Below are 16,539 nucleotides of genomic sequence, written 5' to 3'. Positions count from 1 at the left end.
TCCGAAACTTACCCTTTACGAATTCCTGGGTGTACGCACGTTCTGCTCCTTCGATGCTTCTCGGCTTATTTCTGGTTAATGTTCTTTTTTATTTTTATACTCCAATATAAGCAGCTTTAATAACCCGCCGAAGGCTCTCAGTTATAGGAGCGACCCTGCCTCCCTGGAACGTTGCGAAGGGTGGGCCACTAGTACTTCAATATCGGATATATATGTGTGGAATGCTATGCTCGCCCTAGATTATTAGTTTTTTCTTAAAAAAAAAAAAACAAGAAGGAAGGGAGAAGGTCTTAACACAAGTAGAGGAACCATGATTGATCATAAAAATCACATGTGAGGCTAAATAAATTGTATTTTATAGGACTTCAATGTTATTCATTACTTATATCTTTCCGTCACAACCACCACCAGCCAACAATCCCCTATACAATTTTATCTCTCCCCTCCCCCTACACCTACACATCTAAGTCTCAAAAACCGGCAAAACGGTCCCCCAAGACCCCTTCGTCCTCTCCTCCCAATACCCATCCTTCCCGCCCTTCAACCGCCAAACTGGTTCGCTTTCCGGTGCCTCGTCTACTTTTGTGAACCATCGGGGCTCCCAGCTTTCGCCAGCGCCTTCCATGTCGCGACGACGAGCGCGCTGTGCTTCCTCGAGCAGGACCTTGACTTCTTCTGCGCGGTCGACGTCGCCGTTTTCGAGGGCGCGCTGATCCGGTCGGAGCCGGGAGTCCGTAGCCGGAATCTTTTTCTCTTCAACCGGGGTAATTTCGTTAAGTGCCGCAGCGAAGGTTGTCAGACCGTAATGCTTGGGAGCACTAGAGACCAGCGCCCCAGCGGTCCAGACCGTTGCACCGGAGGAGCCGTTGCGGGTTAAGGTTATAGATGAGACCCAGGAGCCTGCAAGGCCGAGTGGTGTTTCGCGGCCTGAGGAGTCGAGGAGTTTGGTGGATATTTCTTCAGACCTGCCGGAGAACATGCCGCCGGCCTTGAAGGTGGAGACTGTGCGGTGGCCTGTTGTTTCGTTGAGGACGGTCATTTCGCCGACTGGTTCTACGTATTTCTCGCCTGCGATGATGTTACGGAGGAATGAGGTTGCCGGGGACCAAGAGAAGTGTTCGCCTGTTGAGTGAAGAGTGATGCGAAGCTTGCCCTCTGTGACGATTTCGGCTGATTTACCCCAGAATTTCTGGGAAGGGCGCGGGGAATGGGCGAGACTCCAATTTTTGCTGTCGGCCTGGTAGGCGAGCTGGACGGGTCGGTGGGAGACCTTCTCTCCAATGAACCGGAAACCCATGTCCTCACGGACGAGCTCGAATGTTTCACCGAGCATGGGGTTGAATGGTTTGCGGATTGCTCGCTCACGGACACGACTGCTTGACAGTGAGGAGAGAGCGAACACAGTGATGTAGAGGAGTCGTTCGTTAGCATCATTGACCTGGGCTGCCTTATCAAGGAGGTTTGAGTATTCCATGACTTCAGCTGCACGCTGGAGCATGGAGAGGGGCTCATTTGAGGAGACAGGCATTGAGATTTGGGAAAGATCTTTGCCGACGTTCTTGCGGAGGAACCCAATCAAGCTGGGCGGCATCACTGTCGGGGCGGTGATGTTGTTTCGGCGAGAGACGGTGTCCAGCGGCAGCGGAGTGAGGGTTTTGGGCCGTGCTGGGAATAATGGAGAGTATTGATCATGGGTACCGCTAGTGCTTGCAGGTTCTGAGTCGTCGTCACTATCGGATGGCGCATCGTCGGCTGCAGCATCTGCGGAAGCATCCTCCATAGCCTCCTCGTCGTCACTGTCGCCTTTGATGGTGAGCATTTGGGAGTCTGATGCATCGACAGCGTCAAAGAACTCTTCAGATTTGTCTGATTCCATGCTCTTTCGCGATTGTATACCGAGCTCTGGAGTGTGACGACGTTGCTGGCTCTCTGTGATTAAGGTCGAGAATTCACTGACGACCTGGTCTAGGTCACGCAAAAGAGCCATGAGGCTTTCGTGGGTTTCGTTGGCTTGTTCACTACCCATCCCCCCGCCTGCTTTTCGATCGAGGGACGAATCGCTCGGAGCGGACAGTTTAGCCACTGGGTTGGAAGTTTTCCGCTTCCAGAAGGGCCGCTTCTCGTCGCCATTGGTCTCCGGATGAGGGCTGGGTGACCGGCCAGATCTTCCACGGGATGGTGGTGCGGGACTCATATACTTTGGATCGGTGTCCTTGGCCAGGCGTCGGACAGCATCACGGGATCCCGAGACTCGGCTGACTAGGTCGGCGACCTGCATCCATTCGCGCTCCTCGGCAGCGCTTGCCATAGAACGCTGGGTGGGCGATTGGAATGCCGTGTTCGGATGTAGATGCCTCGGCGAATGACTCTGATCATCATCTGCCGCGTTCTTGGAAGAAGACGCCTTTTCCAAAACGCGCTTCCACGACGCAAACTCGGTGTCATCGCGGGCACGTAGGTGCCAGACTTCAGTACCAGAATCAATGGAGATCTCGCGCGACTTCTCGTTGCAGGCTACGGCGGCTAGAGCCAGCGGGATTGAGCCCCGTAGGGTAGCAGAGTTGGGATCGTGGAAATAGGAGAGGGTAGAAGTCGCGAAATCAAGGGAGAAGAACCGGCGCGCCCACCCTTGATGGCGCTTACGGCGACGCTTGAGGAGAATACCAGTGTGGATAGTTGTCTCTGTATCACCCTCTTGCACCTGGATCTGCGGCGGCATTTTGGCAATAAGGCTGTTGCCCCGCCTCCGGGAGGATTGAGACTCCGTTGCATCGCTTGCCGGTTGACTGGCCGCATGGGGTGTTGGAACTGCCTGCGGGGGCAGAGCAGTTGGGTAGGTGAGTAGCACTAGGGTCACTGTCTTGGACAATTGTTTCGAAAACGTGTTGTCGAAGACGAGCGCATAATTTCCGCCCTCATTGGAAGGCACATCGTACGTCCCCTGGACGATCTTGTCTGCCTCACATTTGCCGACCCAGCGGATTTGCTTCAAGCCCATGGTTGTCAGCTTGTCAATAAGGGACGCCGAATTACTCTGGCGCGAGCTGGAGCCGCCATTTGCGAGGTTCTCGTTCGAGTCGTTACTCGGGGTATCTGTTGAGGACAAATTGGGGGTACTAAGAACGCCGGATTGACCGGGATGCTTGAAGATCCCGAAATTGAGCGACTTCTTATGCGGTTGAATGCTCCAGGAAATAGTATGACCGGATTTGACGGGGACCCAGCGGACGAAGTAGGACTGGGGAGACAAACACTCGGTTAGCTTTTGTCTGACTCCTCTTTGTCGCATTCCTCAGAGCCTACCTTGCTATGGACTTCCAGCTCTTCCATGGCTGCCATGGTTGCGAAAAAGGGCAACAGGGAAGCCACCAACTAAAAGGAAAAGGATCGATGACGACAATAAACGGTAACCCAACGCGCGACTGGCGTGAAGTGGGGGATGGAGAAGGGGGGAATGGGATTTTAGTCGGTGCCTGCAGGGTGGAGCGAATTCACGGGCACATTACAGCACGAGATGAGTGGGGAGAAGAGCGAGTATAATTATACAATGATCGCAGCGACAGCAGGGTCAAGAAGGCAGCCGGAGAATAATTGACGAAAAAAAGGAAGGGAAATCAGCGACAGGCGAGGGGGGAAAGGAAGACCTGTCATCTTCTTCCGCATGTCATTCTTCCTTCATAAATAATGCGGAGAGTCCCCTGTAAGGCCTGAGGCTGTGGGACAGCCTCCGAGAAACACCGAGGAACAACTCCAGGGCACCGTCACATGGAACAGGTTGACTTTCAGGGACCGGCTCGCCCGGATGGACCATGAAATTATTATTCACACATTCACGCACTCACGCACTCACGCATTCACAAATTCTAGTCCTGTCTTTGGTCGACGGACCACGCTATGCTGCTCAATGGCTTTCCTTCGTCGATGACTTGTATTGGATTCAAATAGAGGACTCCCTACTATCCCCGCAAAAATGGTGGAGAATATTACACAGTATAGAAGAAATATGCTAGAATAACAATAAATACGAATGTCCATCCTCTCAGCGTCGCTTTGAACCCTGCATATTGGTAAACAGCAGTTTGAATCCGTTGCACAGCGCCCGCATGTCTGGATAGGGGTTGCGCTGCAGCTCATAGCCCTGAGGAATGACTTTCACCGGCCAGCTTTGCACTTGCGCATGCTCTCCAGCCTTGAAACAAAGGAAGAAGTACCCCGCGTGTTTGGGGTCGATGCAAAATGCGTATGCTGACCGTCGGGGATTGGCCCTAGTATAGGTGTCAAGCCAGGAATCTAAACAGGCATTAGTACTCGTTAACTGACAAGACAAGGTGCAGAGAGGTAACCCACAAGTGATGTCTTTGCTGCCTTCCTGGTATTTTTCGTGCAGCATCATCTCGTCCACCTTCTTGGCCATAGCTTTGACATGGTTGAAGATCAGGTCATCCAAATCACTGTATGTGAATCGGCCTCCGACCTTCAATGTACGCCCAACGGAGAACTCGTTCTCCTTGTCCAATTCCAAGACATCAATATGCTGGAAGATGCCGTCGGCTACCTTCCACGTGACAGCCAGGTGGTCAGGCCCCTTGGAAGACGGTCGAATAACCACATCACCACGACTCTGTGACCCGAGAAACTCCACTGCCTGCGTGGAGTTAAATGGGCGGAACAGGGGATGCTTAATGACACGCATCGTACGCCCGCCACTCTGTGTATTCGCCTCGAGTGCTTCCCTATCCTGGCCCTCTTGACGATGATCCCATTCTCCTGCGTGCATCCGGTCGGCTGCAGGCCTAGACGGCCGGCTGACCTGTTCTTCGCGCAAAGACACGTTACAGGTGAATGTCTTGCGGTTTAAGAACATCACCTTAGCTGGTACCGTCTGGTGGAGTGAGTAAATCGCGCGCACTGGGATGTCGTAGCGATCTGTCATTTCTGATTCCCCAACGAGGGCGTCAACTCCGCAGTCTAGCTTGCCTTCGATGTGGTCGTCGCTGATGCGCTTAATAGCGATAGGCACCACCATACCCTCCGCGAGTGTGTCTGTCGTCTCGCCAGTAAGCATGGTGAAGATGTCATCCGTGCTAAGGAAGACAAACTGCTTTCGCAGTTCCTCGTAAGGCTGTTGGAGTTCCGCACGGATTGTTTCGAGCGTGGCACGTTTGCGCTGGTTGAGATTTTTCTCGAGTTGTTCCGCATATTCTTCAAGGATCAGATCGTTCACGCGATCCTGAGCCTCGTCCCGGAAGAGCTTGCGCACAATGGCACCGGAGCCATTCTCATCAGTTTCTGCCTTGATGTCCTCTTCGTCCAACTCCAAGGCGTCCGCTGCCATCTTGCGAGCGATATCGTAATCTTCCGGGTGCACCCGTGTGTTGTCAAGGGGATCCGCATCGGCGTCGGCGCTCTCATAGTCGATGTATAGGAAGCTTGCTGAGTTGTTCCATACCTTCACCCCCATTGCAGGGTATTGTACGTTGACTCCGATCAGCGAAAACCTGCTGTTGACCACCCCGCCAGTCATGTTCACTATCTTCAAGAGATGTGCTGCCTTGCGTGGCCCCAAACCGCAGACGTAAGGTAAAAGGTTTGCAGTAGCTTGGTCTGACACAGCCTCGTTGATGTCTACTCCGACGAGGTTGACCATGTCGACCAGTGCAGTTTCCAGCTGTTTCAGCAGTAATTCCTGTGTAACAAGTTGCTGACCCGGCTTGAACTGAATTGACACGATGTCCCGACCTAGCGAAGCGTATTCCTTCAGGGGACTCTGTAAATATTTGGCTAGCGCAACACAGTAGTGGGTGAGGGGAGCAAAGCTGGGATGATCCTTCTTCGCTCGCTCGCTGTTCTGATAAAGCCGCGCCACCTCGTCGTTGATGATAACTACCTCTAGGCGGTCACTGACTTCATCATCACGGTCATCGGTGTAAAGCGCGCCACGCAGATCTCTCGTGTCCACAACCTCAGTCAATAGCTTATAAAGTCGCCGAGTCTCGGGAGACATGCCGGACACCCCAATGACATCCGGTCGACGGCGATTCACAAGCTCGACTAGAGAGTCCACATCTTTACCATCCCCGATACCGCGATCCTTGTCACCCACAGATAGGTCGACGAACTTTCCGTTTTCGAGAACCCGGCCATCCTCCTCAACGTAAGCCCAGTGGATGGGTTCCCGTCCGACGATACCACCACCAGTGGACAGCGTCAATACGCGAGGGACCGTACCCAGAACCATACCCTTGGGTTTGTAAGGCGCTTGATCTAAGCGTTGGGAGAACGCTTCTCGGCATTCTTTTGCAACATGGTTTTCGCATTCTTGGCGGATGTTCTCCTTGACGCTACGGTTGATGACACGCTCTAGCTTGCCCAAAGCTAGGTCGACCACTTCGCGCCGCATGCGATTCCAGGAATCTGCAAGTTCACTGTAGTTATCGGACTCGATATCAGGGTATAGGCGCCTTCGGAAGTTCTCGAAGTTTTCAAAGCGTACTTTGACTTCTATCAAACCTTCCTCTTCTGCCTTCAGCATGCGAAGGAATAGCTCAGGCTGACGCGCGATATCGCTGAGTTGTTGATCTCTAAGGTACTTGAACTCGTAGTATGGATGTTGCTCATCGATGCGTCGCAACCCCTTTTCGGTCCGAAAGCAGTCCACGGCGCCATTCATGTAGTATGCTTGGCGGATGACTTTTCGCATTTTGGGACTCATTACAATTTCTTCTGCAAACATGCCTTTGGCGGCCTTGACCACTTGCGATGAGTTGCCAAAGTCATTGTCAACAAGCCCATCTGCCATTTCATCTGGGCGCTCTGATGGATCTTCTGTGTATTGACGACGACCTTCTTTCAGAGCATTTCCGGCAAATGCATCTGCTGTAATACCAAATGCACGTACCAGGGCGTAGGCTTTGCTATTGCGAACCCGATCGAAGAAGTTCTTGGTCTGGGCCTTTCGCCTTTGAGATTCCCCGGTAGCGTCACCGTTTGTAGCAGCCAGATCCCTTATCTGCGACGCATATTGAAAGTGGATATAATCTTGGATATCTTGCAGCTCTTCCATTGTTGTGGCTGCTGGTAACATTTCGTCAACGATCGAGTCGTCGAGGGAGAAAACCGACTGAATGTTATCATAGGTCTTTTGAATAGTGTTGCGTTTCTCCACCAGAGCTTTGAACTTGAGGTCATGGTCAAATATATCCCAAAGGTCAGTCATGTTCAGCAATTTCTCTGCTTTGATTGTATACTGGGCGCCTGAATCAAGATCCGCTGAAGCGCCATTTACAGGAACCTTAACTGTGTGAATCATGTAGTCCTTCCGATGTTGGAAGATGAATGGCACCTCCCAATCATCGGTAACGAGAAATTCGAGGACCTTGGCAACTGAGCGCTGAAAGGGTTCGCGTAGCTCTGGTTCAAGACGTTTCTTCAAAAGCATGAGGTTGGCAATCCAGGCGGCCTCTTCGCGGAATTGGTCTTCGGACAAGACGACATTGCGGTATGGTTTGCGGGCAATTTGATGCCGTTCCGGCTCGTCTACCAGGCGAATTTGGTTATCTTCCTCGGTCAACATCTTCTCGGCAAGTTGCGAAGGCTCAAAAACATCCTTGAGATCCAAGTGCTTTTCGACGTCTTCCTCCTGCTCCTCCTCTTCCTCCTCCATAGCAAGAGCAAAGTAATATTCGTTTCCGTCTCCAAACGCGGCGCGCATGTCTTCAAGAGCGTTCTCGTCGAGGCCAGTGGTGTCGGTGGCCCCAAAGGGAATCGATTTCCTGGGACGAGCAACCTCCAGGTCTTCTCGCTCCTGTTGTAGATCGTCATCCGAAAACACATCCTCTTCAATGAAGTCGTCCATCTCATCGCCGGGGTGTCTCCTACCGAGCCTGCCATAGTCTGGTGCGGGCTCATCTTCCTCGTCGGAATTGAAAATGTCATCGATAGCTTGGGACGGTTGCCGAATGTCTCGATCCTTGTGACCGCGCTTTAGACGCTTGAATTTTGACTAGGCCTAGTTAGCAATTTGTTTGGCCAGTAGAAGACGCTCTCTTGAGGCCAGGTTAGGGGAAGTCATACGTCGGCTGCAGCTGCCGATTGGCGCTCTGGATTGAGCTCGCCAATGAGTTCCAAATCTTCCTCGTCTAAGTGTTCATCCTCTCTTTCTCGTTCTTCGCGTCTTCGCTTTCTTTTCTCCCGGCGGCGTTGCGCGCGCTCTTCTTCTTCCTCGTCTTCGTCAACGATAAACCCTTCCCGCACCTACAATAGCCACAGAGTTAGCATGAAGAATTGGTATAGCTAACGCGCCTCGCGTGCTATGATCCCCAACTTACGGCTTGAGCTGCTTCTTCGTCGTCGTCATCTTCCTCCTCCTCGCTGGAATCGTAGTGCTTGCCACTCGTGTCAACACGTTCTCCACCATCGCCATAGTCATCGACAAGCTCCTCCTCATTCTCCTCATCGTCTAGGAGGGCCTCTCCCTCGACAAGATCGCGGGCGCTCATCTTGAGTTGTCAGACTTTCTAGAGATGAGATGAAAGGGCTCGTGATAATACAAGGGAGGTAGGACGGGGAAAGAAAAGCTAGAGGTGTCGGATCGCCGAAAAGAGGCGGGCAACACAGACGCCGTGACACCGATACAACGGAGAATTGGATTAGCGAAAGTCTGGGAGGCGCTCAAAGAACGACTGACTCCCGGTATGGATGGCTGGTTGGCCGGAGTCTTTTCTGGTCGTCGGCGTGGCTCAGTTTTGCTTCACCGCCTTACCACTGTGGCGCCTGGGAGGTTCTGTGGCTGAAGCGACTATCACGTGCAGCTTGTCGTGCATTATCACTATCAAAGCTCCAGGATCCAGGATCCAGAATTCCAGATCGACTGAGGCCCGAAACGACGTTTCCCTGACTTTGCGTTGATCAAGCACTTCGTTAAAGATCCCGTTGCATTTTCATCTTATTGCCGTGGACATGTCCTCATTCCGAATAGTACCTAGGACGAGGGACTGCAAATGAAAGAAAGGATATTTACACTTTCGCTTTTGTTCATGGTCCCAGGAACCAACTGTAAATGCTAGAGTGCCCTAGGAATAGACAGGAATCCGAAGAGCAGTTTCAGTTCAGACTCACTTCACGTACTTTTTGCTTCCCTCAAATTTGTCTTTTCTTCCCCCGAGTTCTATATTTGGCCAATAATAAATGCCCTGCAGAGGCGCTGGGCTTCGCGCCTGTGTTTCCCTCTCCATCTCCGCCCGAAGCTCCACCATCCACATTATAAGGCGTCCGTCCATCCACCGTCCCATCGATTCGGATATTCCTCACATCTTCCGGTCGCCGCGTCGTTTCATTCATTTTTCGCTTGGAGCTTCCCGAAGCCGTGTCGATTTCTACTTGGCGGCCTTCAAAGCAACGTCAAGAGATTATCAGACACCGACTGTCGCACCTGAGTCCAGGGGAAACCCCCACCTCACTGGCTCGGACCTCCGGCGCTTGTTTGCATTTCAACGCTCCACGAACAATCCGCTCGAGGCTTACGATCTCGTCACTATCGAGCAGACGGGTTGCCTGCAACGATCTGTACCGCTCGCTTTCCGGTGTTTATTTTGACAATCGTTGCCCTTCCCTCGATTCGCTGCCTCAACCCGACCCCTCGTCCGTCAGTTGATTTTCAGTCGCCGCAACCATGGCCGACCAATTCAAAGCACGAACTCTGAAGCGCAAAAATGTCAAGGGACTTGCCTTGAATGCTGCCCCAAAGCCCGCCGCCAACCCATCCGACGGTGATGCTCAGGTCCCTGGAGCTATCGGTAACAGCGAGAGTACCCGGACTGATACCCTGGAAATCGGGTTGGAGTTCAGGCTGGATCTGCGCAGCGAGGATTTAGTCACCCTCAAAGAACTTGGTGCTGGAAATGGAGGGACTGTGTCAAAAGTCATGCATGTTTCGACCAAGGTTGTCATGGCTCGGAAGGTAGAAGATAATCCTTATCCTATAGGTTGTGGGCTTTGTTGACAAACCTGGTAGATTATCCGAGTTGATGCCAAAGAGGGTGTGAGGAAACAGATTTTGCGAGAACTGCAGGTCGGCCATGATTGTAACTCCCCGAACATTGTGACTTTTTACGGGGCATTCCAGAATGAAGCAAGGGACATTGTGCTGTGCATGGAGTACATGGATTGTGGGTATGTATTCAAGGCTTGTCCGATCTATAACCAGGCCGCCTTTTGCACTGTAAGCTCGCTAACGATTTTCTTTTCCTTTTTCTTTAAAGTTCACTCGATCGCATCTCCAAAGACTTCGGACCTGTTAGGGTCGATGTCTTGGGTAAAATCACCGAGTCGATTCTCGCCGGCTTAGTGTATCTCTATGAAGCTCATCGTATCATGCATCGTGATATCAAGCCGTCCAACGTTCTAGTGAACTCTCGAGGCAATATCAAGCTTTGTGATTTTGGAGTCGCAACGGAAACAGTCAATTCTATAGCAGATACGTTTGTTGGAACATCAACTTACATGGCCCCAGAACGTATCCAGGGTGGTGCCTATACTGTCCGCTCGGATGTTTGGAGTGTGGGATTGACAGTTATGGAACTGGCTGTTGGCCGATTTCCATTTGACGCGTCAGATTCCGCAGCCGGAGACCGGGCCAGCGCAGGCCCAATGGGAATTTTGGACCTTCTACAGCAAATTGTTCACGAGCCTGCTCCCAAACTGCCCAGGAGTGACGCTTTCCCGCCGGTTTTGCACGAGTTTGTTGCGAAATGTCTGCTGAAGAAGTCCGAAGAGCGGCCAACCCCTCTCGAGCTATATGTTTGTGCCCCTCGTCCTTCCGCAGATCTTAGTATACTGACCCATGATTTAGGAGAAAGATGCGTTTCTACAAGCCGCCAAGCGAACACCTGTTGACCTCCAAGAGTGGGCAATAAGCATGATGGAACGACACAACCGAAAATCCTACTTAGCACCCCCCGCACCGAAATCCCTGAAGGAGAGTAAAGACATTCCATCGCCCGGCCAGCCGAAGGCCCCGTCTCCTGTTCATGCCCAAAAGCAAGTGTCCAACAAGTCCTCGCGTTCCGCAGCCGGAGAAGTTCCTCTCAATGTAGACCACGGCTCCTCTCAGCAACGACAACACGTCCCTTCAAATCCTTCTTATTTCCCTTCGCGGTCAAATCGCTCTCCACCAATATCGTTGGAACACCTATCTCTTGAATCGAGGCAGGATGAAAATCGATCAGCTCGTCGGCCCTCTCGAACTCCCCTAGGCGACACGAGCTCCACAACTGACCAGTCTCTACGGCCTTCTCTCGGTTCTCGTTCAGCGAGCTCACACAATACAAATTCGCGAATGCCCCTACAGAGCACGGCCCTACCCTTCCGTGCCGCTCCTACGCCCGCGGCCCCAAACTCAGGAGGCTGGTCGCGTCGAGGCGATCACATGAAAGGAGCCGTGTAACTCATGGTCCACTCCCATCACCTTATCCTCTGAACTTTAACATTAAAATGTGGTTGGGCCACCGTATTTCTGATGAATTTGCATCGGCAGGGCGTATTCGTTCTTTGGCCATTCTCGTTTATTTGCTACCTTATCCCGATTTCCTTTGTTCCTTATCCTGGCTACGTACCTGTGCCCCTTGGGTTACCTCATGATTTGAAGACCCTTTTTTGTACCTCTCATCTCATATTTCTTTTCCTTTTACCCTTTTGTTGAGGCTGGAACTCTTGCATCTGTCTTATTCTGGATTTAAATCTTGAAATGCCATTGGCCTCTTGTGTGCAAATTTATTCCAGCGAAGAATGTATGTCATTGCAAATCACCACCACACCTGCACAGTTCTTAGGGTAGCATATTTTCACATCTGCCTATTGTCACGTACAGTGATTGGTTAAATTCAAGGTCATTATATTCATGTTGATAATCTAGCGCCCATGATTGCTTGCACAGAAACTGGTGCTACGTCTTGTGAATAGGCTGATGAAACCTGCATTGCTTGTTTACTTGCTTTTGAAGGCCCTTGATAGCCATAGCATTCATAACTATTATTGATAGACAAATTTACCTTACTTCGTTCTATGCCTCCGGCTAAAACTCTTCTTTTATCCCAAGTTTTACTTTCTCAAAACCCCATAAAACCCATCCAGGAGCTGTTATTCGATAAAACAGACCATCATTGGAAGAACTGGAACAGCTTTGCGTAAAGGGCATGATAATTCCCACCATGCTTAAGCACTATTTAGCGCTGCTATTGCTTTTCACATGTGTTTTTGCGACGACCATCCAAGATCGTGCAGATTCGAAAGATCCACCACCCTCGGAGACCACACCGTCGCTCGCAACTCGTCCTGGAACCGACAAAAACTGCGTTCGTTGGTTCCCTGCCAAACGTGGCGACACGTGCGACAAGATAGTCCATTTGTTCAATATCTCTTTGCCGGATTTCTTCAAATGGAACCCAGACTTGGATAAAAACTGTGAGAAGAACCTGTGGGCAGACTACTCGTACTGTGTTGGTGTTGGAAAACCGCCCAACCCTCCAGCTCCTCCCACTACCAGCACCAAAACTACCAACGTCAGTACCACCAAGACAACCAGCAGCAGCAGCACCAAGAGTACAATCACTGGTAATGCCACTACCTCAACCACATTGGCTTCCGCTGGCTCGTCAACGCCTGGCGCATCTGGTTCTTCTAGTGCCCTGATTCCTTCTGGCTCGCCAACGCCTTCCAGCTCTACCCCCCTCACCCCGACTGGATCATACTCGACAGCTAATCCCATCACGACGTGGACCCCGCCTCCCCCTACTAGTAGGAATGACACATGGCCCCCAACACATACACAACCCGGGCAACCGGAAGGGTGTAACAGGTGGCATCGTGTTGCTGTTGGTGATACCTGCGACACAATTCAGGCTCGCTATGCCGTATGGGTGAGCCCTGAACAGCTGTAAATATCTTCCCCGCATTCCCCATTATATACTTACCATGTCACAGACTAGAGTGGAATCCAGGCCTTGCCGAGGATTGTGCATTCCCCTTTGTCGGTTACTGGGTGTGTGTTGGCCAGCCATTAAATACCACGTTCACCTACTACCCTGCTGATACTGGCACCACCACAATGCCTGAGCCTACGAATCACACTTCCACAGTGTTTCCCACAAATTCAACCACTTGGATGCCTTCTCCGACCCAAAGTGGACTCGCCCAAAACTGCCGGAATTATTACCAGGCCGATAAGGTGCTGCCCCTGCCATTGCTTTCCTTCGCCTAGGAACTAACAGACGATTCGCTGTTCAGACTGATACCTGCTCGACGATAATGGAGCGGTTCTACTACCTTACTGAGAAGGAGCTTCACGACTGGAATCCCGGATTGAAGGATAATTGCTCCGGACTTTCCGCTGGCTACTATTACTGTGTTGCAGCTTTTCCGAGTGGCCAAGAGCCTATGCCACCGACAGTGACCACTGTGCCATTTCCAACCGGCACCGGCACAGTCAAAGAGTGTACTGCTTGGTACAGGGCACGGGAGCTAGATACGTGTATATTTATCTCTCTCAAGTTCGGTACCTTCTCCGCAAAAGAGTTTATCAACTGGAACCCCTCTGTGCTTGAGGACTGTTCTTTAATACAGGTACGTGCCATCGATGCCTCAACTTAATCTAGTGATAATTCTGACATGCTCTTCGATTAAGGTTGATCAATGGTATTGCGTAGCAGTACCTGACACACCAAAAACACGCACAGAGCCTTTCCCCACAGCGATGCCAACTCTGTTCCCTCGCCAACCAAACATTATAAAATCGTGCACTTGGTTCTGGCCTGTCTTGAAGTAGGTTAAACCCCGAAGATAGACATCTCGAGAACATGACCTGGCATCCCAACTAACATCCATCTTAGGGGTGATAGCTGCGCCAGCATTATCAAAAAGAATGGAATTACCCTCACCCAGTTCACGGCATGGAATCCCGACGTTCTTGACGAAAAGGGAGTATGTCGCAATGTAATACCAAATCACGAGGTCTGTGTCGACGCACCGGAGTCCAATTCTGGGAGCACCGTTCCTTCATCGTCTAGTCTTGGTTTTGAAACTGTGACGGCTCGGCCGTCAACGACAATCAACTCCTCGACTGGAATTCAGTCTTCGTCGACGGTGAAGACTTCAATGAACCCATCTACTTCCCCGGTAAGTACTGCTTTACAATCAACTGCCAGGTAATGGTTAGCTCACTAACGGCGATAGTCCCAATTCCCCCCAAACGACAGACTAAATGCAATTAGTTGACATTGGACCCAGCTTGGGATACCTAAGTGCCATGATGGTTTTCATTCGTTTGAGTTGGTGACGCTTGGTCTAGCGTCATTTATGGTCCACAGAAATAAATAAGGAAAACACAAAAGCTAGCAGATTACTGTGGTTTCCCTGTGATTTTGTGCCGGCGGTAATGCGATAGAGTAGAGAGCGGGTTTCCGTAATCCCAGTAACTTATGGCATTGATGCAGTGAAAGTTTAACCCGGTGGAAGCTCTTACAGCCGTAAACAAGTACTCGGGCACTGGAAGTAGACTGACTGGCAATGGGCAGGTGCTAGGTTCTCTCACTTACAATATTAAATTTTCTGCCACTTCGAACTTCTTTACAGCTGACGGGTCTGCCGTCAAGCAGTCAGCTAACACTCAATCTAGTCTATTTACCCCTTCTCCAATATCGTCACCATTGTATCTCAAAGCTCAACGTTTCAAAAATAAACTATAGGAGGATTTTCATTTCTATATGAGCTAGAACAAGGATTGATTCAGTCACATACGATCTGATATGAAATCCTCTCAAGCACATTCATCCTGTACCGACACAGCCCAGGGAACCCTCTTTCCCCCCTCAACCGCACCGCAGCCTCCGTATCCAGCATCAAATCCATGGTAACCTGGCACAGCCAAATTGGCGGCTTTTAGTAGATTGGCAGCATTGTTCAAATGAAACGGCCCGAGTCTCCCGACGGCGCCTTCAATCCACAACTACCGGCCTGGTTTGAACTAGTACAGAGCCGGTTTCTGTCCACGACCATGTGGTAGGCACGGAAGTGATTCAGTGTATTAGCCCGCAGTTTTTCAGCATGAAAGGTTGTTCTAGTACAATTTTGAGGGGTTCTTTAGGATCTCGGCAACGAATTCGGGCCTGGCAGCCGTTGTCGAGTGTGGAGCGTATTTTTCAATTCTCGTCGTTAAGCTCGCTCTTCAGTTCTCTCACGGCACGGTCAAGAATCAGCCGCGCATACCCGCGATGCATCCGGATCGACCACCGAGGTAAAAGCTTCTGTTGCTCCAAGTTCCCCTCCGCCTCCACGATTTCATAATCATGGGATGTAGCAAAGCGGACTTCCACGAGCTTATCGTGACCGCTACCATTGTCGTCAACCTCGAACGGCTCCGACACACTCATCTCATGCCGCCCACCAGACATAAGTCTCCAGGGGTACCCCAAGCGAGCGATTTTCTCAAAAAACAACCGCGGCGGATCTGCCATTGTCCATGAGACTAACAACCCATTGCTATCTCCATCTTGGCTCGAAGACACCGGCTCCCGCTGGACAGTCAAAACGCCGTTAACCAGCACCCGCGGCTGGATTTTTTGCCCATGTGCCTCATTGGGGTCCGCAGGTATTGGCGAGAACCCATCCTCACCAAGGTCGCCCGGCGAGTACTTCCCGTTCGTAAAAAGTCCGATAATTGAGCCCTCGACGCGAAAGACTAGCGAGGACAATAGCGACTGCGCCCATATTTCTTCGCGTGAGACCTTCGAATTCGTGTTATTATTCTCGACTACTATGTTGTTTTTGTTGTGTTGTCTGTGTCTCCTTGCTCGCGCTTCCAGCGCACGGAGCGGAACTCGGGCGGCATATATGTCGGTATACGCGCAATGCTGGCCAGTTTTTGCGGGTATTCTGAGCGCTTTGCTGCCCGTTGATTCTGGGGATAGGGCTGGGTATTTAGTTTCCAAGTGTGTGAGGCCTAGATGTACGCCATATCCCGCTGCGAGGGTTGGAACGGCGATGAAGCCGAGGTATCGTGTGAGGCGGCTTTTTGACATGTTTAATGGATGGGACGTGGGAATGGTATAGATTAGATCGATGAGTTGCGCGGCGATGGACGCTATACATACATAAAACAATGAACGGGCTCGGAGGAACAGGCAAACCGGTGGGCGAATATTGCACCGAGTCAGCTTTGCCCAACGGGGAAATACCGCAGCAGCCTTGCACGTTTCCCTGATGGGGGCCAGAATCAATGGATCGACGGCCCAAAAAAACCCGCCGGATTTCGGTGGACTATTCAAAATATGCCTTGGGATGTTTTGTTCAACCGGGCTGAACTCTACGTTATTTTGTGGATCTGATGTAGCTACTCCGTACTCACGCCACGATAAACATTTTGCAACCGGTTCCGAGTAACCCTAAGAAGTTGAGATTATGATTAGTTACCTCACGCTGAATATCGACAGCGCCAGTATTTAGTACATCCATTGTATATCCCAAAACCAATCCAAACTCCAAAACACC

At 51.2% G+C, this 16,539-nt stretch overlaps 5 protein-coding genes across 5 annotated transcripts; 2 read left to right on the top strand and 3 right to left on the bottom strand.

Moving 5' to 3' along the window:
- Nucleotides 1-463: 463 nt before the first annotated feature.
- Nucleotides 464-3,339, bottom strand: ASPSYDRAFT_148183 (oxysterol-binding protein related protein OSH3; the record flags this gene model as incomplete). Its single annotated transcript, XM_040841790.1, has 2 exons — nucleotides 464-3,238; nucleotides 3,304-3,339. 2 exons carry the CDS (start codon nucleotides 3,337-3,339, stop codon nucleotides 464-466), a joined length of 2,811 nt encoding a protein of 936 aa, XP_040705430.1.
- Nucleotides 3,340-4,039: 700 nt separating this feature from the next.
- spt6 (chromatin-remodeling histone chaperone SPT6) lies at nucleotides 4,040-8,498 on the bottom strand (the record flags this gene model as incomplete). Its single annotated transcript, XM_040841687.1, has 4 exons — nucleotides 4,040-4,290; nucleotides 4,348-8,002; nucleotides 8,074-8,253; nucleotides 8,328-8,498. 4 exons carry the CDS (start codon nucleotides 8,496-8,498, stop codon nucleotides 4,040-4,042), a joined length of 4,257 nt encoding a protein of 1,418 aa, XP_040705429.1.
- Nucleotides 8,499-9,670: 1,172 nt separating this feature from the next.
- On the top strand, nucleotides 9,671-11,443 carry ste7 (MAP kinase kinase Ste7; the record flags this gene model as incomplete). Its single annotated transcript, XM_040841753.1, has 4 exons — nucleotides 9,671-9,958; nucleotides 10,013-10,170; nucleotides 10,260-10,797; nucleotides 10,850-11,443. 4 exons carry the CDS (start codon nucleotides 9,671-9,673, stop codon nucleotides 11,441-11,443), a joined length of 1,578 nt encoding a protein of 525 aa, XP_040705428.1.
- Nucleotides 11,444-12,206: 763 nt separating this feature from the next.
- On the top strand, nucleotides 12,207-14,574 carry ASPSYDRAFT_43528 (LysM peptidoglycan-binding domain-containing protein; the record flags this gene model as incomplete). The annotated part of the gene is made up of 6 exons (XM_040846678.1): nucleotides 12,207-12,931; nucleotides 12,979-13,222; nucleotides 13,282-13,617; nucleotides 13,679-13,815; nucleotides 13,884-14,169; nucleotides 14,227-14,574. The coding sequence occupies 6 exons, from the start codon at nucleotides 12,207-12,209 to the stop codon at nucleotides 14,266-14,268; spliced, it is 1,770 nt and encodes a 589-aa protein (XP_040705427.1). The 3' UTR covers nucleotides 14,269-14,574.
- A 156-nt stretch (nucleotides 14,575-14,730) lies between these two features.
- ASPSYDRAFT_833750 (uncharacterized protein) lies at nucleotides 14,731-16,161 on the bottom strand. The gene has a single exon (XM_040851217.1). It carries the CDS (start codon nucleotides 16,068-16,070, stop codon nucleotides 15,192-15,194), a length of 879 nt encoding a protein of 292 aa, XP_040705426.1. The 5' UTR covers nucleotides 16,071-16,161; the 3' UTR covers nucleotides 14,731-15,191.
- Nucleotides 16,162-16,539: the final 378 nt, after the last annotated feature.

Source organism: Aspergillus sydowii (assembly GCF_001890705.1).
Source record: "Aspergillus sydowii CBS 593.65 unplaced genomic scaffold ASPSYscaffold_3, whole genome shotgun sequence".
Classification (NCBI taxonomy): Eukaryota; Fungi; Ascomycota; class Eurotiomycetes; order Eurotiales; family Aspergillaceae; genus Aspergillus; species Aspergillus sydowii.
Note: the sequence above shows the minus strand (reverse complement) of the source record. Positions and strands in the feature narration are given on the sequence as shown.